At 47.6% G+C, this 21631-nt stretch overlaps 1 protein-coding gene across 1 annotated transcript; it reads left to right on the top strand.

Moving 5' to 3' along the window:
• Window positions 1–6636: 6636 nt before the first annotated feature.
• On the top strand, window positions 6637–20681 carry LOC103898679 (schwannomin-interacting protein 1). Its single transcript, XM_009279004.2, has 7 exons — window positions 6637–6973; window positions 10822–10940; window positions 15296–15413; window positions 16071–16268; window positions 16827–16950; window positions 18466–18559; window positions 20043–20681. The coding sequence occupies exons 1-7, from the start codon at window positions 6896–6898 to the stop codon at window positions 20092–20094; spliced, it is 783 nt and encodes a 260-aa protein (XP_009277279.1). The 5' UTR covers window positions 6637–6895; the 3' UTR covers window positions 20095–20681.
• The last annotated feature ends 950 nt before the right edge of the window (window positions 20682–21631 follow it).

The raw sequence follows: 21631 nt of genomic DNA, 5'->3' as shown, positions 1-21631 counted from the left end.
GGGCTGCCTGCGGGGCTTTTGTGCTCGCCATGTGATGCTCGCAGGCGCAGCGGGCGCCGGGGATGCGCTCGCCCGGCGGAGCGGCGGAGGGCGGGTTTGTCAGGCGGCTGCCTGCGCCCCGCTGCCTGCGCCCCGCTCGCTGCCTGCCTGCCTGCCTGGATGAAACTGCTCCGTGTAAGTGAGCGAGCTGCGGTTTTGCACTTCTGGAGTTGCCGTAGGAGAGCGATGTAAATTTTGGAATAGAATAAATGGAATATTTCTCTACGCTTTCCAGATTTATCGAAGCGTGAGAGCTGACCCGCAAGATAATTATTTTCAGATGCAGTCTCGTCGTGGTTCATGCTGTTCTGCTAAGTAATCCATGTAAAAACTGGTGATGGGTTGGGGGACGAGCATTTCCCTCTCTGAGCATCCATCACGGCCGCCCCCATCCCTAGGGGGGCCCTGGGGCCTGGCACCAGCACTGGGGGAGGCAGTGCTGATAACAGTGTTTGCTGAGTAACGTCAGGATTATTTTAGTGGGGCGAGTGAGAGCTTGGGGTGGGCTGTTATTGTGGCTTCATTTCCCTCTAAAGAGAGGGTGGGTGCTGTTGGGTGCACCTGCACAGGAAATGGCATGTTTAGGGCTTGATGGTACAGGCAGATTATTAAATGCACAAACGCCTGTCCATCTGCTACGGCGATGCTGAGAAATGCGTTTGCGTACGTGCGGTGGAGTGTGTTTTGCAAAATAGCCAACAGGCATTCCCAGCAGCAGAGCTGGACCCTTGAGAGACCAGGCTTTGCCCAGGAGAGTGGCTCATCCTCATTTTCCCCACCACCGCGTTTAATTCAAACTTCAATCTGTGTTTTAAGACAAAATATCTCATATTGCAAAATAACTCATGAAGGGAAAAGATACCAAAGCATACGTATGTACAGAGAGAAGGAAGAGTTGAAAAGATTTTTCACTGAATGTTTTCAATCTAGCAAATGCTTCTGGAAATGAATCTCCATTTTCAGCTCCTTTGCAAAAAAAAAATCCTGGGGCTTTTCAGCCTCCGTTTTAGGGGATCTGATTTTTCTGCAGCTCCGAGCCTGTTGCTCTCTAGTGCCTTAATAAATGGTGCCATTGTTTCTGCGCAGCGGATGTTTTCCCAGCATACTCGTAGGAACGCAAGGGTTAAAGGTTGCGCATTGTTTCCCGGGTGGAAGCGGGTCCATGGCGGTGGGCGAGCGATGCCGAGCGCTGCGGCACAGGCCTGGCCAGCATCCCTGCATATTAATGCTCTGGGCTTGCTGCGATGGCAGCGCTGCTGCCTTTTATCTGCTTTAATCTACTTGCTTGTTTATGAATTGGTTCCTCTCCTCCAAACCAGTAAATGTTAGAGTGAAACCAGCCAGAAAGCATGCAAATCACAGAAAAAGGTCTGGAGAAATGGTCTTTCAAATGAAATCTGTTTCAAAACCTTCCTACGACACTGCAAAGATTAGGAGCAACCCCAACCCCCTCCCAAACCCATTAACCTAAAGGCCAAGTTTTAATCCTTTTGTGGCAGGCAATCCCGGGTTTCAGATCACACTGGAAGCCAGCAATGATAGGATTTTGGCGGCTGCCTGGAGTGCCCCGGGGGGAGGAGGGTGGCAGCGTGTAACTCTGCTCTCCTCCCTCCTCACACCCCTTTTTTTGAAGCTACTAAATAAACTAAAAATAAACAAAATAGAGGAACAAGCCAACTCACAGGGAAAACTTGAAAATGTGCGTGTTTTGGAGAAATTCAGCAGAAAAGCTCTGATGTGACCACGTCACAGCTGGGATGTAAGCTCCGCAGCAGGGAGGGTGGGTACCGAGGAAGAGCAGGGTATTTCTGTCATATGCCGTGCCTTGCCTCAAAAGTCCTGTTTCACATCATAAATGAGCCGGCACTGCTGCTCTCTGAAATTCAGGTGCCTGTAGGTCCTCCTGGGGTTTTGGATGGGGCTAAATCAGGTTCATCACTTTGAATTTAGGCCAGGTCTTCCATGGTCAGGAGGTCCCAGCATCTGACATCTTTCCCGCAGCCGCATCCTGGAGTCATGCAGGCTGCTGCCGCTCTTCATGCCATGTATTTTTCTCTTAGTTATTTCTCTTTTCCTTTTTTATACTGATTTATTTTCCTATACCAAACATTTTCTTTAGGGGTCCATATTTTTCCTACAGTTTGACAAGAGAAATGTCAGCTCTTGCACAGTGGGTAACGTTTTGTGAGGTCCTGAGCTCGCACAGAATAAAAGGCCAGCGTGCAAATCCAGGCCTTAACACAGAAATAAAGGTTTTATTCTAACATGTATTAGCAGTGCTTTACTGGCCTGCAGCCTTAGCCAGTGTTTCAGTTTGCTTTATAAATGCGTATTTTCAGCGTTGCCCGACAGGTCCACCTTTGCAAAGCAAAACGGGACTCTTCGGGCTGTTGCCAGCTTCATCTGTGTGTCTTTGCCACTGCCGTACGAGTGGGTAATATGTCTAGACTTACGTCGTCTCCTTGGGTTGATTTCTAATGTGCCTTTAAAAGCGGAGAAACCTCCCGGCACCTGGTGCCCCTGCCTGAGGCAGGAGTCTCCAAACAGGCAGTTGCCTGTGGGAACCGGTTTTGGCTCTGTGCACTGGCATCAGTCACCGTCTGAGCTATCTGCTGGTGGGACGGTCGCTCTGGAGATGTTACCGGGCTTTACACATGCAAAGAAAATTTAAAAAAAAAAAAAAAATCTGATGTGAACAATGAAATTTTATTTGCTTAGAAATAGTTTCTTAGGTGGGTTGGGGCGTGTGGCGCATCCTGCTCAGCCCCGTGCATTCACCTGGGACCTGGTCCAGGTGCGTGCATCAGGCTTGACTCTCTGCTGCTCTGATGATGTCAGGTTTGTGCATGCTTCTTGAGGGGGGTGTGTTAGAAAGACCCCTGTAGTGGGGAGGTGCTGGTGTCACTGCTGGCTGCCCAAGGGATGGACCAGGCAAGGCTGGCCATCACCCACCACTCCCAGGGTCTCACCAAGCACTGAGCCACAGAAGTAGTCCATAGAAGTCACAAACTTAAAATATAAAGTGCTCATTTAAAAAAGAAAAAATTGAGATATTTTATTAGGTTTCTTTTGTTTGGTATCTTTAGGGTTTTGTAGGCTTTCGTGGCGTTTAGAAATACCAGACTGTCATCATCTTTTTCATTAAAGGGAATACAAATTCTCATGGCAGAATATAACCCCAAGAGATGGGCCTTGGAGAAAACCTCAAATGCCGTGAAACCCACCATGGAGCACTGGCAGGGTGGGAGAGCTGCTGGCCTGGCCTCTCGCCTGTGGCTGCCGCCGCGCTGGAGGGATGCTGCAGTGTGGTACAGCAGAGGAACCTGTGCTCATGTGGCCGAGCACACTGACCCTGCATCCCAAACCACTTACAATAAAATAAAGCCTGCATTATAGAAAGCTGAGGCTGAAGGCCTTCTTGTTTAGACAGAGATAAAAAAAAAAAAGCTCTGTGAGGTAGGTGTAAAGCACTTGGTGTGCTAAAGCTCAGGGGAGTATCATCAGAGGGAGGGCATGGTCCATCTCATCCCTAAATTTGCAGGGACTTGTTGTAAGTGCCTTGTACTGGCTGCTCTGTGCTGGAAGGATGCTGTGCTGTGAAGGGACTCTTCAGAAGACATTTATTCCGACCTTTACAATAAAATAAATGTTTTGTGAAATAGTTCTGGCAACTTGAGATTTCTACAAATTTGGAAGTCACCTCAATACCCTGGCCTGAGCGCCCTGTGGCCGTGAACACCGGTTTGGCAGGGAGGGTGCTCGGAGTGCTTTCATTGAACTTCGCTGGGAATTTAGGGGTTTTACCTACTCATTCGGTAACTGGTGGTGTGTGGGAGCTGATCCCCAACAGAAAGGGGGGGTGGTTTCCTCCCGCACTGGAGTATGCCCCAACAGCATAGAGGGTTTTTTTTACTGACTCAAGCAAGCGTTATGTATGCACAGTAGAGTTAAATTTAGCTGCTTGCTTGTCCATAAGCAATCAGTGTGTGTTTAGAACATAAAACTTGATGTGTCCTATTTCCTCACCTTGCTTAAGAAGGACTGGAGCGCTGCCATCCCTGGCTGGTACGTTCCTCACGGCACTGGGTCCATGGCTGTGTGCTCCTGCCGTAGTGACACCCCAACTGACCTGCTCCAGATACACCCGTTCTGAGCTTTCCCTTTGTGCTCTAAAAAGCAAATCAGGCTGAGGTGGCTGTGGCTGCTTCTCCCCTGTGCCAGCATTTGCCGTTGGCTGCTGGAGGAGCCGCAGCAGCAGCTGTGGCCATGGAGGCCAGTTTCCTTCTGATGTGATCTGACGTGCGAGGAGTCCTTGACCGGCAATGCCAACGTGGAGCGTACCTGACAGCATAGCCCCCATCATTGCTTTTTTGTTTGTTTAAACCCTCTATGTACAATAGATGATGTGTGTGTGTTTCAAGCAGAGGCCAGTTGCCAGAGGGACAATTGCGGGTGTTTGTCGGGCAGTCTGGTGCAGGCACTGGTGCTGCCCATCTGCCCGCAGTGGCCTTTTGCATCAGGTGGGGAAGGGGCTGAGCACCTAAGGGTTTGGTCCCTGTGCTGAGACAATCACACAAATCATTTGTCTTGTGTTTTTGATATCCAGAGTTTAAAATGGCCTTTTCTCTGCTAGTGGGGAGGTGCCCCTCCCAGGAGTGCAGGGTTGGGTCTGGTCCTGGCCACCAAGAAGAGCACCCAAATATACCTCCAGCAATGGTTACAGGGGTGCAGGGGCTCCCAGCCGTGCTTCCTAACCAGATTTGTTTTTCTCCTGTCGCCTTGAATGAGGCGGCTGCTGGAAGCGGGGTTTTCACTGGAGACTGAGACCAGCTCTGTGGGATCCACTCAGGGGATGCCCCTCTGTGAGGCTGGTCCTGGAGCATCCTGGCTTGGAGGGCAGGGCAGAGGTGAGCTGCCTGAAACCTGGAATGGGGGATAAAACATTTTAAAAAAATGTGGGTGGAAAGTGCCAAATGTATTTTTGGTAGGCTGTGTCGCTTCCTACCCTTAGGGGTGACTTTGATGTCAATTTGCAGAGGGGTGGCTTGCACATAGCGTGCGTTTGCGCAGCATCCCCCCCCGCATGTTGGGTACCATGGGCACAGCGGGACCGGGCTGGGGCTCACCGTCTCAGCTGGCGGGGAGGAGGCATGGGGACATCTGCCTCCAACCATGGAGGGCAGGGTGATGTGGCAACTTGTCCCGAATTGGGGGGGAAGCATGTGGCAAACTGCAGACGCAGCCCCCAGCCCAGTGCTCCTGGCCACCACATCCTTCCTCTTGGGCTGTGGGATTTTTATTTTTTTTCCAGATTTATTGTGTCAGGATCCATCCCCACGGCCAGGAGAGGAAGTTAATTTAGCAACAGCAGGAAAAGACACAATGAGTCAGCGGTGGAGAGGAACTAAAAATAATTAAATATCCAGCGAACAACTTTGTTTCATTTGGGAATTATAGTTACAAAGCAGCATCCTGGGACAAGAATGGAATTAAACAATCCTGTTTATTATTACTGTTTTTTCCTGAAACTTCAGAGTAGAGTAATGCTGTGATGCATAATTTGTATGTTGTTAGAGCTGGTAATCTAACTAGAATATGCATTTTAGCTGAAGTGGTGTCAGCATGACTTGGATATATCATTTAAACATGTAAACTTTGTAGAGCTATTAAAGTTATTCATCTAGCATGCAACATAGTTGTGTTGCACCAGAAATCAGTACTTTTGTTGCTGCTGTGCCATGTTTTGATGATCGCTGAGAAATTTTGGCATAAATTCTATCTTTCTAAGGATTCCCTATAGAAATGCCTGCCCCGAGCACATGATCTTTGCCTCTCGCTGCCCGCCTGCAGCTGATCTGGAGCAAACATACACCGTGATGGGTGCAACAGAGATGAGATCTCAGCAAGGACTGAGCAGGATTTGTGTGGGGCTGGGGGGCAGCGGCTGTGTTGTGAAGCCTGATTCTCCGGGCAGGACTGGAAAGCTGCAGCTGTAAGTGGTGCAGGTTTGGGGACTGCCAAGCCGACAGAGCCCCCTGGGAGCCGGGACTGGGATGCTCAACCACCCCTGAGCAGGGACCAGGCAGTGTGGTGGTCCCCAGGCTCTGCAAGCCCACAAGATGGGTGACAGGTTGAGGCTGGACACCTTTTTGAGCTCTGTTGGTTAATTCCTAGAAACTTTTTTTTATACCTGAAAAAGCTGTTTTAGCCAAGAAGTAGCTCCCTGGAGTCCTTTCTGGTGTTTTTCGTGTAAAGAGTGAAAATTTCATCTTGTGGTTGACATTGCTGTGACTGCCCATCCTCGAGCAGCCATGCAAGGGCTTGAGGATTGCTCCGGCTCTGCCCAGGTTCACTGCCCCACCCATGGGCAGCTCCTCCGACCTCTGGGATTTCATTAGGATAGCTTCCATGGTGAAAACCCTGGGAGAAAGCCCCTTCCTCCTGCCCCCTCTGGCCGTGACTGTGCCGCCGGGCTTGGGTTTTGACATCAGACACCGGGTTTTTTCCTGCCCTTGTGTAGCCGGTGAGGGCTCAGGGCTATTTTTATCCGGCGCTGGCAGTGGCTGGAGGAGGACGCGGCTTCCCTGGCCCGCACAGCCCTCGTCTCCCTCTCATCAGCTGGCCGAGGCTCCGGCACTGCTGTTGACTTTATTAGGGAAAAGCAAGGTGCTCTGGAGCGGCCGGGAGGCGAGAGGGGCCGGGGAAGCATCCCAGCTGGGGGACGGTGGGCTGCTGCAGGTCTTGGCTCCAGGGGCGAGCACTTGATCCCATGGTGCCAATTGAAGAGCGGAGGAAGGACTGAGATGCCCCGACGGGAGCGTTTCACCGGCCACGTGAGGACCCGGGAGCGAAGGAGATGAGTCGGGAGGGTAATGGCATGGGTGACGTCATCAGGAAAGCAGCCGCGCCGGCCGGGGAGGGGAGTTATAAAAAGGTAAGGGACAAAAAGGAGCCTTTTGTCTGCCAACAGTCGCTCTCTTCGCAGGAGGGGGACCTGACAAAGTGCTGCCCAACACCCTCCCAGGGCACTGGGTTTCGGGTGCCAGAGCAGGGAAGCACTTGGAGGTGTTTAACACACCAGCACGGGGCAGCAAACCTTCCTCCCTCTGCGTTTCCATATCACTTTATGATAAAGAAAACGTAAAGACGTTTCCAAACGCGTTCTCGTATCTCGAGACCCCTGGGTTTTAAGGCAACTTGCCACGTGGCTTGAGATATGCAAGTTTGACTTGGTTTTGCATTTACCAGCAAATCCACCGTGAAGAAAAAGGAGATAAAAACAAATGATCAGTGGTTACAATTTCTGTTTGTAAATCCAATAATAGCCCTTGTACTTTACAGAGATAAAATAAGGCGCTGCTTATGGGTCTGGAACTTTAAATATAGTAATTGTCCATGGCTGGTAATGACAGACCCTGGCAAAAATAGCCCTGGTGGCCGGGGCCAGGCACTGTCTGTGCACCCTGTTTGGTGCCGATGGATGGCCCTGGCATCCAGCCTCTGCTGGCCTCGCTGCATTTTAACCCCTCACATCGCAGTGGCACTGCCCACTGGGACGGGGTCCTGCCGAAGTATTGCTGGCACCCGTTAATCTGTAATTTACTGTGAAATTAGACTCTTTCCTCTCCAAAAAAGCAGTGCCTTAGCAAAGCACGTCTGGTATTTGGTCCGGGTTTGGTATCGATCGGTACAACTCCAGAAGTGCCGGCGGCAGCCGTTATTAGGAGCTGCCTGCTCTACCCAAGTTGGGGGGGTCTCAGGGCACGATGAGGAGCCTGGCAAATCACTGCTACGCCTCAACGCCAAATAAATCTTCCGTGTGCAATTTTATGTGCTGTTTCGGGTGATGTCTGTAATGAGTAAAGGCTGCTAGTACAGGTGCCTGCATGCTAAATAGTGTGGAGTGGTACGTGGTGAAAAGAGCAGTTCGGCTACTACTTCTTAAGGGACAGAAATAACACAGTATGGACTTCGCTTGGTTTCCCAGAAAACTGCAGAAATCTTGTGCCCACTGCCGTGGGCGTCCACTCTCCATCCTGCATCCTGTCGGTCGGGGATGGCCTCTGGCATCAGTGGTACCTCTGTGTGCCCCCAGGGATGGGGTTGTGTGGGAAGAAGGCATATATTGGATAAATTCAGGCTCTCAACCAAAAATGTGGCTTTTTTGGTGTCAAGGTGCCGCAGCATGTTGGGGACGGGCTGGGTGCCAGCACGTGTCGGAGGCAGGTGGTGAAGAGCACAAATGATTGTGTATAATCTGCAAACACTGGTGAGGTGATTGCAATAGATTTATAAACAGCAATAATTACAGCGGGCAATGGGGCTGGGAAACAGTGTGCCGAGTCCGCTGTGGGGAAAGGCTGAACCTTTCCTGGCAATTTGCCTTTACTGGAACAGTTGTGTAAAGCGTTTTACATGTAGGCAGTCACAGCCATAATCTGACATTGTGTTTTTATTCATGTACTTAAACAAAGGTAGCTACTGACCTTCCGAATTGGAAGGTCAACGGTAAGAAGGAAAACATCCACCCAAAACTGTTCTGCCTTAAAAATAAAAAGCAGCCTTTTGTTTAAAATAATTGTCTGAACCAGACTTCAGCTCTACACCAGACCCCTCTTTCAGAAATACATACATTTTTTTATTCAGTGTCAGAATACACGTTTAAGTAACATGGATTTATGTTTTTCTTGCTAGTACCTTTACATTTTGAGTATTTGATCCATTATTTTTTATATACCAAGTAAGTATATTTGATAGTCAAAAAACCATTTGCAATTTTCCTTCTCAATTTATAGTTTTCAATACCCAACTCAGGATGTATACTGCAGATGTTGGGTAATTTATCTAAAGCCTAAAGTCCAGTTCCCTTAGGTATATTATATTTCTTAGTAACTGTTCCCTATTTTATAATAACAACAACTAGGACTTGATTTCTTTACGGTCATTAGCCTGTGTCTGGTTTATAAAATGGGATATTCTGAGCTCAGTCCTGGGGGAGCAGTGTTATTTAGTATCCTCAGTAATGACCTGGTGGAGAAAACAAATTGCACATTGATTAAAAGTACAGATGTCAAACTGGGAGCAGTTGCCATCTCGGTGGGAAATGGAGCAAAATTAAAAGATCTGGAGAGGCAGCCCCATCTGAAAGGGGTAAATATGTGAAAGTGTGCCTGTATTTATGTGTATTTTAATGCAAAGAAGACTAGTTTTCAGCACACACAGAGTAGGGGGATATGCTGCTGAGGGAGGGAGTGGTCCCAGCTGGCGTGGAGGGTGGGATGTGCTGTCCTGGCCAGGCCGGAGGAGGTGGAGATGTGCTTTGGGCTCCTGATTTCTGTCGGAACACAAGGGAAATCAGAAGTAGATGGGAAAACGTGGGAGAGGATCATCTGAGTAGGAAAAACGGGGAGGCTGAGTATCCATGACTTCATGAAATATTGATGCACTGAGGGATGCACCTGGCACTCACAGGGGAGACACCCACATGCATTGTGAGATGGGCAGCACGAGGAACCAGCACGGTCAACCCTGTCTCTGCTTTCAGTCCATTAAAGAAATATTTCTCACTCATTTTTACTTATTTTTTTCTTCACTGTGCTGCCTTCACCAGCAGGGCTGGCTATTTTTTCTTCTAAATCTAACTGCCTCTGTGTGATTGAGGCGTCAATTATTGAAACCTGAAAAAACAAAGTAGAAAAACATAGCTGGGCGGTCTGGGTAGAACTTCGGAAACCGGGAGCTGAACCCAAAAACTCGATGCCACTTGATGCCGTGGGGGTTATTTTTAATATTTTAAATAGAAGGAGTTAGGTTACAAATGAAGTATGTATTTTGGTAAGGGATTGACAATATAATGGGCAGTGTGATAATGTAACGTATGTAGTCAGCGCTGAAGTTGGAATTAAATTACTAGCTATTTTAAGTCAATAATTTGCATTTTGTTATATCTCACTCCCTTGTATCAAAAAAGGTGCTTTATTTTTAGTTAGACAGGTAAAATATGGGAAGCACAGTTATATTAATTAACACTGTGGAAGCAGTCCATACTTGCCTGCTATGTTTTCTTTTGTTGTGTATTCTTGATAGGGTATTACGTGTTATTTTAAAATGAAATGTTTGAGGGCTTCAAAATGTTCCTTCTATCAATAACTTGCTGCCTTGTATGAATTTGTTGTCAGCATTGGCACATAATCCATTAGTGACAGACACTGGGATAGTAGTGGTACTAATTTTGAATCTAGATCTGTGATTTTCATTTATTGCACATTGATTACAGTCATCTCCATAATCATTGATTGGTGATTAATTTCAAATCACTTTGTAGCTTGCACTTATTCAGAAAAACATGTATATAAAAATACATTTTTAAAACTGTGGATAATTTGATGGCGATGGTTAAAAATACATCTCTAGGTACGCTGGCAGAAGGATTGTGTAGTTTTTGAGGCTGCTCAGGGAAGTGGAAGATGCTAATGGTGCAAGTGTGGTCTTGGTGGCTGTATATGGATATAGGTACAGATATCAACGTCTATATTAGGTATATATCAGATGTATACATCAGATATGTGTGTATATAGATACATATCTATCAATATGTGGAGAGAGAGAGATGCAGATGGGCTTTCCTGTTGGGATGGGCTGTGTGGCCCACCCAAGCATGGGAGACAGCTTGGGGGATGCTGGGCATCATGAGTGTGGCGGTGGGGCTGGTGGGACAACTCTCCTTCCTGCATGCTGGCGTGACCGGCAACTTCATCCTTTCTTGTCGCTCTTCACTTTCAGGCCCAGAAGAATGAGCGTGAGTCCATCAGGCAGAAGTTGGCTCTGGGCAGTTTCTTCGACGATGGCCCAGGACTTTACACCAGCTGCAGCAAGAGTGGCAAGCCGAGCCTCTCCTCCCGGTAAGCCAGGCAGCCTCGCAGCCCAAAATCTCTTTGGAGGTTGAAAAGTGTGAGATGCCTCCAGTGGGACGTCCTGAGACCTTTCCCTTCAGAGGATCCCTCAGTTTTAACTTGCAGCCATATTCTTGAATTTTCCTTCTTTTAGAACATCATCTTATGCTCCAAACGCAATCGGTGTCTGTTATGTAAATAATTGTAAGCAATATGCTAAAATATTAGGTTAAAACTGTATAGAATAGATATTCGGATGTTCAGAGGATAAAACAAATGAGCTGAATTTCCCTGAGTTAGGTTTCCTTCAGGTTTTCATTTAGGATCTGTGTCCTGAACTGAGCATTGCCTTTGGACATGAGCAAACCAGCAACGGTGGTGGAAGTATCATGTATGCACAACTGGAGTTATTATAATGAAAATAGTTGATTAATTTTGTTTTCCAAGGAGTTCTTTACACTGAGTAGCAAAATATTGAGAATTTTGATGTCTGAATGCCTGGTTTAATGCCAGACATGCATGTCCAAAGCAGGGCAGGTCTCAAGGATGGTCCCACCAGTCCTGGGTCAGGCAGTGTGGTGATGGTTGTTGAAAAACCACCAGTTTGTGAAAGTGTATCTTCCTTTAGTGGCTCGGGAGGTGGCAGCCCATTGGAAGCAGATCTGATGCTGATAGCTAGCCCTGATGGCAGTGCAGAGCAGTCAGGGCTGCAATTAATCTCGCACACAGAAAGCACCAGAGAATGGAAAAAATGAGCTTTAACGTGGGTTCCTGCCTCCCCCCCCCCACGTCCACGTGCTCTGCACAGGCTCTGCTCACTGGACACGGCTCCATCCCTGGGGCTGGGACATTGCATAGCATGGATACCTCACTTGTTCTGATTTTTAAAATTTCTACATCAAATATACTCCAGAAAGGCTTGTTTATATATGCAGCTGCTGGGAGTAACCCGTAGCACTTGGAAAGCATCGAACGCCTCCCACATTGGGAGTGAAGATCTACCTGTTGCCATGGTGTGAGAGAAGAAAAAAGTCTTAGAGAGGCACAAAACCAGGAGGAATACTGTTATTACACCAGAGAGGTACAACTGTGAAATTAAATTGAACTGCAAGTCATTTGAAAGGGAAAACAGTTTTGCTCTGTGTAGTTACAGCTAAACCAGGAGTCGCTATCTTGTAATTGTAGCGGGGTCTAATTAGTGCTGCACGGCAGGGCTTGGCAGCTGTGCCACGATAAATTACCAGCTGTACCTGAATGCTTTGGCGTTTCGTTAATATTTATAGTCCAGGCAAAGCATTAGTATTGCACGGTGCCTGTTACAGGACCTATAGGAACCTTTGCGGGACCATTGCTCTCATTTTTATGCTTGCAGATGAAATAAAACTGTGCTTGCCTATGAAATAAAAGAGCATAAATTGCTGGGTTTCAGGAGTTGGGGTCATGCTCTCGAAAGGCACGTGAGTCGCAGACCCACATTTTGCGCTTGCTCTGCCCTTTCTGCACAATACAATTTGCAGCTGAGCCAAGGGTGCATCCTGCTTCCCAGCCTGGATACTTGTGTCTGTCCACCATGGCTCCAAAGCTTGTGCAGAATTATAGAATAGAAACATAGAACAGTTTGGATTGGACGGGACCTTTAAAGGTCATCTAGTCCATGAGAATTTTGATGTCTGAATGCCTGGTTTAATGCCAGACATGCATGTCCAAAGCAGGGCAGGTCTCAAGGATGGTCCCACCAGTCCTGGGTCAGGCAGTGTGGTGATGGTTGTTGAAAAACCACCAGTTTGTGAAAGTGTATCTTCCTTTAGTGGCTCGGGAGGTGGCAGCCCATTGGAAGCAGATCTGATGCTGATAGCTAGCCCTGATGGCAGTGCAGAGCAGTCAGGGCTGCAATTAATCTCGCACACAGAAAGCACCAGAGAATGGAAAAAATGAGCTTTAACGTGGGTTCCTGCCCCCCCCCCCCACGTCCACGTGCTCTGCACAGGCTCTGCTCACTGGACACGGCTCCATCCCTGGGGCTGGGACATTGCATAGCATGGATACCTCACTTGTTCTGATTTTTAAAATTTCTACATCAAATATACTCCAGAAAGGCTTGTTTATATATGCAGCTGCTGGGAGTAACCCGTAGCACTTGGAAAGCATCGAACGCCTCCCACATTGGGAGTGAAGATCTACCTGTTGCCATGGTGTGAGAGAAGAAAAAAGTCTTAGAGAGGCACAAAACCAGGAGGAATACTGTTATTACACCAGAGAGGTACAACTGTGAAATTAAATTGAACTGCAAGTCATTTGAAAGGGAAAACAGTTTTGCTCTGTGTAGTTACAGCTAAACCAGGAGTCGCTATCTTGTAATTGTAGCGGGGTCTAATTAGTGCTGCACGGCAGGGCTTGGCAGCTGTGCCACGATAAATTACCAGCTGTACCTGAATGCTTTGGCGTTTCGTTAATATTTATAGTCCAGGCAAAGCATTAGTATTGCACGGTGCCTGTTACAGGACCTATAGGAACCTTTGCGGGACCATTGCTCTCATTTTTATGCTTGCAGATGAAATAAAACTGTGCTTGCCTATGAAATAAAAGAGCATAAATTGCTGGGTTTCAGGAGTTGGGGTCATGCTCTCGAAAGGCACGTGAGTCGCAGACCCACATTTTGCGCTTGCTCTGCCCTTTCTGCACAATACAATTTGCAGCTGAGCCAAGGGTGCATCCTGCTTCCCAGCCTGGATACTTGTGTCTGTCCACCATGGCTCCAAAGCTTGTGCAGAATTATAGAATAGAAACATAGAACAGTTTGGATTGGACGGGACCTTTAAAGGTCATCTAGTCCAACCCCCCTGCAATAAGCAGGGACATCTTCAACTAGATCAGGTTGCTCAGAGCCCCGTCCGGCCTGACCTTGAATGCTTCCAGGGATGGGGCATCCACCACCTCTCTGGGCAACCCGTTCCAGTGTTTCACCACCCTCAGTGTAAAAAATTTCAATTATTAATGCTGTCTATTTTATGGTAATAGTGAATAAGAAATTCCACTAAAATAAATGGAAAATAAGAGTTTGCTGTCTGTAAGTACTGATATAAGCCCCCTCAGTTGGGAATGAGGAATAACAGGCAGCAGAACATGTGAGGGGGCTTGCCCCATCTTCAGCAAGTAGTGATAGAGTATGATGCACCAAGAAGGCTGGTAGAGGTGACCCCAGAAATCTCTAGTTTCTGGGGTTAATTTTTCATAAATTTGGAAGATGACCAAAGCCTGAGCAGATTTTGTAGGAGGCAAACAGGCCTGTCCCTGGTGTCAGGTGGGCAAATTGTCCTGGAGAGCCTGGGGCATGTGAGCTCGGCTGGTGGCTGCAGAGCTGCTCCGCAATGTGAGCATCAGCGAGGGCTTTCACAGACACCCTCTTGTCCAAAAAATCCATTCCTGTGTTTGCTTTCAGAGGGTGGTCTGAGCAGAGGGAGCCGTGGGGTCCACCTGGAGCTTGGGGTGCCACGCTCTTCCATGGGCATCAGCCAGCGCCAGTAAAACGTGTGTTACCTGGCTAACCTGCTCTGCAGTGGCTTTGGGGGATAACTGTTGTGTGAGCAAAAGCCAGGATGCTCTCAGCTGTAGAAGTGCTTTTCCCTCTCTCAACCTGCACTGGGATGCCCTTACCCTGAGCCACTGCGTCCGGAGAAAATCATTCCCGGGGAGTGAGGTTGGGTGGTCTTAACCTGTCCAAATCAGGCAATGGAGCAGAGGGTCCAGAAAACACAGCAATAATCTCTTGCGGTACAGTAGTGCCTCTTGCCACAAACAGGCTTATTACCCTTCTGAATAAATAGTTTCAATCATTAACACATTATTTTATATACTATAATAATGTTTTATATGTATTATTTATTTATGTATATAATGTATTTAGTATATTTTATATATACTTTATATATAATATTTTATTTAATGTAATAATATAGCTACCCGTGATGACAAAAGCCCTGCAGTATCTCAGCAATTCTGAAGTTCATCAGTAGGTGGTGGTAGAAGCATTATCATTACTGTGCCGCTGAGTTTCCAGTCCCACATTGAATTGCCGCTCAGAAATGGCAGCGCTGGGCAGCAGCAGGAGCTTGCCCGTGCCCGGCCACCACAGGCTGGTGGTCCTGGCTCGGCTTTTGGGTGAGGGATGACCACCTTCTTGGAAAAAAGTGAAAATGGTTATATTTTCCTGAGGCCGATACAACATCAGGACAACAGCATCCTTTCAAAAGGTGAACGACTCGCTGCTGACGGCGCTCCAGCATCTTGCCCGTGCAACCCATTGGCGCGGCAGGGAGAGCCGGTGCGAGGGGGCTGCGGTGTCACCTCTCCCTTTCCCCCTGCAGATTACAAAGTGGGATGAACCTGCAGATCTGCTTCGTGAACGACAGTGGCAGCGACAAGGACAGCGACGCTGATGACAGCAAGACAGAAACCAGCCTGGACACGCCATTGTCGCCCATGGTAGGTCCAAGAACCCATCCCACAGAGGCTCCAGAGCATGGAAACTATGAGGCCATCCATAATGGAAGCTGGTGAAGAGCTGATCCTATTAAAACAGCAATGCTAAACCCCAGAGCAGTGTCTTCAGCCATCAATAAAAGAAATGCGAGATGCTGAGGGGCAGATAGCAAATTGCCCCTGGCCTGCACAGAGCTGCTGTAGAGCAGATGCCTCTGTGTGAAGGTGTTCCTTCTTCCTTCCTTCCTCCCTTTCTTTTTGGCTCTGATAATTATCAGGGCAGTAATGGATATGACATAGTATCAGCTCCCACCAGCTTTCCTCTCCTCTCTTTTCCTTTGTGAATATAACACTGTGGCCCCAAATGTTTTCCTCCAGCTTAACCAGTCTGTCCCTTCAACACCTATTGATCTGGTTGGCTCCTCTTTCCATTTAAAGTGCTTGAGTTGCTATTAATAGTCAAGGAGGCCTATCTGGAAATTACTCTGATTTTTAAAGATAATCTTGTGGATTAAAATTTTTAAAAAAATCTGTGCTCTTCACCTTTTCTGTAGAAATGATACCACTTGTAAGTGTACAAAAATATGTTAACAGCAAACTACTTTGCTGTGGCACAGTTGGGGCGACAGTGCTGTAATGGCTGCATGTCTGCTTCCCTAGAGCAAGCAGAGCTCATCCTACTCCGACAGAGACACGACAGAGGAAGAGTCGGAGTCCCTCGATGACATGGACTTCCTCACCAGGCAAAAGAAACTCCAAGCTGAAGCCAAAATGGCCTTGGCTATGGCAAAGCCCATGGCCAAAATGCAGGTCGAGGTGGAAAAGCAGAACAGGAAGAAATCACCGGTAGCGGATCTTGTAAGTGGGGGCCATGGGACAGCATGGGGGGGTAACACCAGCCCTTTTGCTGTTTGTTTTTGCTTGTTGAGACACGTACAGCGGCCAGTGGTGCTTGTGCATGGTGCTTGTAGACATGCAGAGGAGCAGTGGAGATAGGGACCATCAGTCAGGAGTTGAAGGGTCGACATGGGTTGTCTTATCGGGGCGTTACGGGAGTGGGATGGAGGCAGGGAATGAGATGATGAAGAGTGAAGGTTGTTACTGCCTTGAGGCTGGCAATGACAGCGTAGTCTGCTCAGCCCATCTCATCCCAAGCTGGGATGCAGGAGCATTCCTGCCTTGGTACAACGCTGCTCGCCATAGCCCTCGCCTCCCCTTGTGTCAGTCCACCACTGATGCTGGTAGATCTGAAGACTTGGGTCAAATGTTGTGTAGATGTTTCAGCTCGTTTTGGTACTCTCAGTGCAGTCCTTGATGCAGGCTTGTGAGAGGGGGATGCCTGCAGTGCAAACTGCCGCTCTTCAGGAATTCAAGTAATTCGAAGAAAACAGTAAAAAGTTGAAAATTTCTTTTCAGCTGCCACATATGCCTCATATAAGTGAATGCCTGATGAAGAGAAGTTTAAAACCCACTGATCTAAGAGACATGACTATCGGGCAGCTACAAGTGATAGTCAATGATCTCCACTCACAGATAGAAAGTAAGTGGTACTTGTTTAATTATTCTTTGGTATGTCCCATTTTAATTAAGAACAGTTCTCCAGGATACACATAGAAATGTTGATAAATGTGTAATAACACGAATATATGGAAGAGGCACACCGCAGAAGCTGGAGATGGAGTTCTTTCCAGATTTGGCTGCTTCAGCCTTTTTCTTTCCTTTTTTCGGTTTCTCCTAAAGTGCTCTCTTGGCTCCGTAAGAGAGGAGGGTTGTAGCATTGTGTCAGCACCTAACGCCCCACTTGTAACTCAAAACCTGGTCGGGTAAAAATAGTCTTGGGAAATCTGCCTGTCCTGGAAGCGCCTACTATTCGTGGCTTTATGGCTGCATCTTCATGTGATGCTATGCCATGGCATCAAAACCATCCATAAGTGGAGAAGCCCTCCAGTTTAGCAAACATCGTGGGGTAAATCCACTCTTGCAGTGCTTCAGTGCATCTCATGGGTTGTTGCATTTGCCCACAGGGACAGTGCCCCACCAACTCAACTGTCTTTGCTCTCTCCCAAAGGTCCAGGTTTTTTTTCCCCCTCAAGGGATCTCCATCTTCCAATTAATTAATTAATTAATTAACAGTTTTGGGAGTAGACTTCTTTGGTGGCTGTAGGTCAAAAAAAAGGTTGGTTGGGAGCTGCTGTGCTGCTCCTCCCCTACTCGCATTGGTTAATTGGCATCCCTTCCGGAAGCAGCCCTGCTGAGAATGCAGAGCTGCGCCATTGAGTCGTGATTTGTTATTTTGTGCTACAAAGGCCAAAAAAAAAAAAATGCTCATTAATTAGCCTCACTTTAGAAAGCACCCATGTACACCGAGCTTGCTTCCCAAACTGAAGAGGCATTAAACCAGTATAGCTGTATTTAAGCAGTCTAAACACCAGCTCTGGTAGTGAGTGATGGGCAGGTACAGCCTTCAGGGTAGCCCGTGCCGGCAGGTAAATTTTTCACATGGTCCTTTTTGTTTTCTTCTTCTTCCCCACTCTTTGACACAACCCCAAGCAAGAATCCACTGTCACAAACGTCCCTTTTAAGCAGAGGGGCTGGCTTGGACAGTGATCCCAAACCAGGACAGGTGGGCAGCGTGTTCTGCACTGCCGCAGGGAATTAAAAAGCTAAACCTTAGGCTGCCTGGGCGAGCGGCTCGGCCGCTTCCTGCAGCATGTTTCTTGCTCAGGTTTATTGCCCACATGTGAGCTTCCTGCAGCATGTTTCTTGCTCAGGTTTAGTGCCCACATGTGAGTGAAACCTGAACCAGTGGGACTCCAAGCACTGAGAAATTCATCTTTATTTTTGCTGCTGCATTAAGGTATTTCAAGAGAGGAATTGCTTGCATGCAGTGGCAAGGGGCTTACGGTTTATCTTAGAAAACATGCATCCTTTGGGGAAGTCCCTCCTGGTTCTCCACACCAGCTTATGTGTAACGCGGTGGGGAAGGATGATGTACAGGCCCCAAACCGGGATTCCCCGGGACATCACAAACTCACCCCTTTCTCCCTGGCACCAGGCTTGAACGAGGAGCTGGTGCAGCTGCTGCTCATTCGCGACGAGCTGCACACGGAGCAGGATGCCATGCTGGTGGACATCGAGGACCTGACCAGGTGAAGGAGGCTCCTCGGGGTATTTCTGTCTCCTCGCAGGTCCCAGCTCACCGTCAGCAGCACGTAGGGGTTTTCTTTTAGCAGAATTTCAGTAGGAAAGCCTTTGCCATCAAAGGTAGGTAGAAGGTAACGCTGCTGGCTGCAAGGCACGTGTTTCTCTGCCAAGTGCTGTGTGTCAAGAGGGGAGCAGGGCTGAGCGGGATGCTGCTTTCTCCTCCAAAACAAGAAATCAAGGCACTTGGGTTCTGGAGACAGTCAGCGGCTTTCAAGAGCTCCCCAAACACAGGTGTTGGTGCATGCTCTTGAATTGGTGTTTCCCTTTCGGAAACCTGAAAAGAGCCTGGGAAGGAGCAATGCTGCAAACCCCCAGTGCATCCAAGGAAAATCCAAGCAGCTCCCCGTGTCACCCCACCCCTCTCACTGGGGTGAGCTACAGCCAATGTGCCTCTGCCGTCAGGAGGACTTGACCGACAGGAGAATTTCTGAGTCTCTTAAATATTAATGTTCAATAGCCAATAAAATGGAAAGCCTTGCAGAATACAGGCGGGTTTCCTAAAGGACTCCATCTCCCAGTCGGCAAGGTTTAAGAGGCATTTTCCTTTGAGATAGTGTTTCTGCAGCGCATCACTAGCTAAGAAGTATTGAAAGCTTTGGGGGAAAAAAAGCTGAAAAAGGTGATACTGGTTATTGTCAGTGCACGAGGACTGCAGTTTCAGAACTGAAGCATTAAGCTTGCAAAAAATACAGCCTAAATTTGTTTCTATTTTAAAACATCGTGGTGCTGCATAGCAGCTGGTTGAGATTTGACGGTGCTCTGCCTGGAAAAAGTTTCTGCCAGCTGGGGTGGCCATGAGGGATTTGGGGAGCAGTTCTCGTGCTGCCTGTGGGGATGGCAGCCCCGGGGACGAGCAGGCAGGTTGTCACTTCTGAGTCTTGAAAGGCACTGTCACCGCTTCCCTTAACGAAGGGGGGGATTTGGGATGGGGGGTGGAGCTGGGTCAGTAGACAAACGCCAACGCCACCTTGCATCTCTTTCTCCTTCTGTGCTTCAGGAAACGCTTTGCTTCCTAGATGCAATTAACGGCAGCTTAGTAAATGAAATTATTTGGAAGGCTGGTCAGGATGGTGGGGGCTTTGGTGCATTTTGGGAAGCACCAGCTCTCCCCGTGCCGGCGTTGTTCAGGGACGAACGCGCCGGCCATCCCTGCAAGAAGGGAGGAAACAATCCCGGCTGACCCAAAACCGCTCTGGAGAAGGGTTTCCTCTCCCCTTTGCCCACCTCCTGGTCCCCTCCTGCCAGGAAGGAGCCTGGGCAGAGACCGCACATCCGTCACTTGGTGCTTGTTTTTTCCTCGGGAAAATAATACTTTTGGTTTGCTGCCAGAGCGGCGCAGATGCTGGCTTGGAGCACAGTCCTGCGTGTAGTTTGGGTTTGCACCTCCCCTCGGTGCAGTGAATAATGCAGCTTCTTTCCTCCCCCCAGACATGCCGAAAGTCAGCAGAAGCACATGGCAGAGAAGATGCCGGCAAAATGAACCCCGGAGCCCCAGGAGCAGAGCTCGAGCGAGACTTCATTTTGCTTCTGTGTGTGTCCAAGCGCTGATGTCCACGGTGGCGCACAAGAAAACCAGTGTTAGTCATTGACCATGTCTGAAGCTTTATGTCCGGTGATTGGCCTCTGCTTCTTAATTTATTTTAATTTTTTTACTCGTGCCACTAAATATCAGGCATTTTAATAATATTATTACAAAAAATGTACAGTACTTATAACATTATAAATCATGGGTGAGAAGAGAGGGTAGTTTAACTTTATTTTTGTTTGTTTAGAGATTTTCAGTTGAACGATATTTTACCATTGACTACTTTTTTATTCTTCACTGTAGTTTTAAAATAAAGAAACTGTACTTGACGGTGCTATACAAGTCAAAAAAATACATGCCTGCCTCGTAGTGAAGTTGTAGCTTTCAGTAATATGTATATTTTAATCAGTTTTCAACATTTTGTGAATGTTGACTACCTGACATTCATTTTTAGATGTGCTATTAACATTCGGTTGGATTCAGAGAGTTACCTTGAAAGTTTTATGTATAAATATGTAAAATAAAAATTAAAAAAATTGTTTCATATGATACGTCTTTTTGTTGCCTAGTGGTTGACTTTGGTGATGCACCAGTAATGTAATCCTCGAACTAAATGTGCAATTCCTAATTTGTCATCACCAGAAAGAGCCTTTTTTTTTTGCCAATCACATGAAATTATGGAAGGAAGACAGGATTTTTGTAGAGTTATTTATTTGTAAGTTCATAATGTATGTATGACATGGACTTGAGATTCTTCTATAATAACATTCACTGGGCCCTAATATTGTGACTATTGTTAGAATCAGCAGGCACATATGGTAGATGTTTTTTTTTATATTTTATTGTCTGGGCTAAATATTTAAATGACTCACCAATGTCAGAAATAAAAAAAAATCTATGTTAAAAATCTAAGCAGCATATTAAATGTATTATATATGGTAATTACTCACCTCTCTGCCTTTGGGCTGGGCTCCCCGTTAGTATCTCTGTTCATCAGCTGAGTGCTGGATGTGTGCTCCTTTGCGCGTACAGGAGGAGGGACGCTGGGAGACTAATAGGTCTGTCTCCATCCCTCATTTATTTGATTTAATGCTGAAACAGCTCGTCTATCCCCTTCCTAAGGCAGCCTGGCCGTAGCCAGCAGCAGACACACGTCGCGCGCACCAGCTTTTACATTTTAATTCTTTTTTCCTCGGGGGCAAATTCATCTTAGCAAAGGGTCTGGCTAATGACTTATTCAGGGTGTTTTCAGAAACGCATGAACTGCATTAAAATTTCATCCCCCACCAAGAATGTATTTCATAAAATGACTTTTTTTCCCCCCTATTTTTGCAGAAAGTGCAGGTTATGGAAACGCCAGCCCTCAGCGGGGTTTGGTGGAGCTGGGGTGGGGAGGGGGGATTGTTTTTTAGGATTGTTTTTCCTTTCCTGGGAGTTGCTCCACGGGGTTTCCAGTGGACAGTCCCTGTCCCACAGCCCCCGGGGCCGGGGG

The sequence above is a fragment of the Aptenodytes forsteri genome, unplaced genomic scaffold (assembly GCF_000699145.1).
Source record: "Aptenodytes forsteri isolate BGI_AS27 unplaced genomic scaffold, ASM69914v1 Scaffold299, whole genome shotgun sequence".
Lineage (NCBI taxonomy): Eukaryota > Metazoa > Chordata > Aves > Sphenisciformes > Spheniscidae > Aptenodytes > Aptenodytes forsteri.
Note: the sequence above shows the minus strand (reverse complement) of the source record. Positions and strands in the feature narration are given on the sequence as shown.

Coding starts and splice junctions, on each gene's coding strand:
- LOC103898679 (XM_009279004.2), top strand. CDS start 6,896: ATGAGTCGGGAGGGTAATGGCATGGGTGACGTCATCAGGAAAGCAGCC. Junction 16,269..16,826: donor AATCACCGGTAGCGGATCTT/GTAAGTGGGGGC, acceptor ATTTCTTTTCAG/CTGCCACATATGCCTCATAT. Junction 16,951..18,465: donor TCTCCACTCACAGATAGAAA/GTAAGTGGTACT, acceptor CCCTGGCACCAG/GCTTGAACGAGGAGCTGGTG.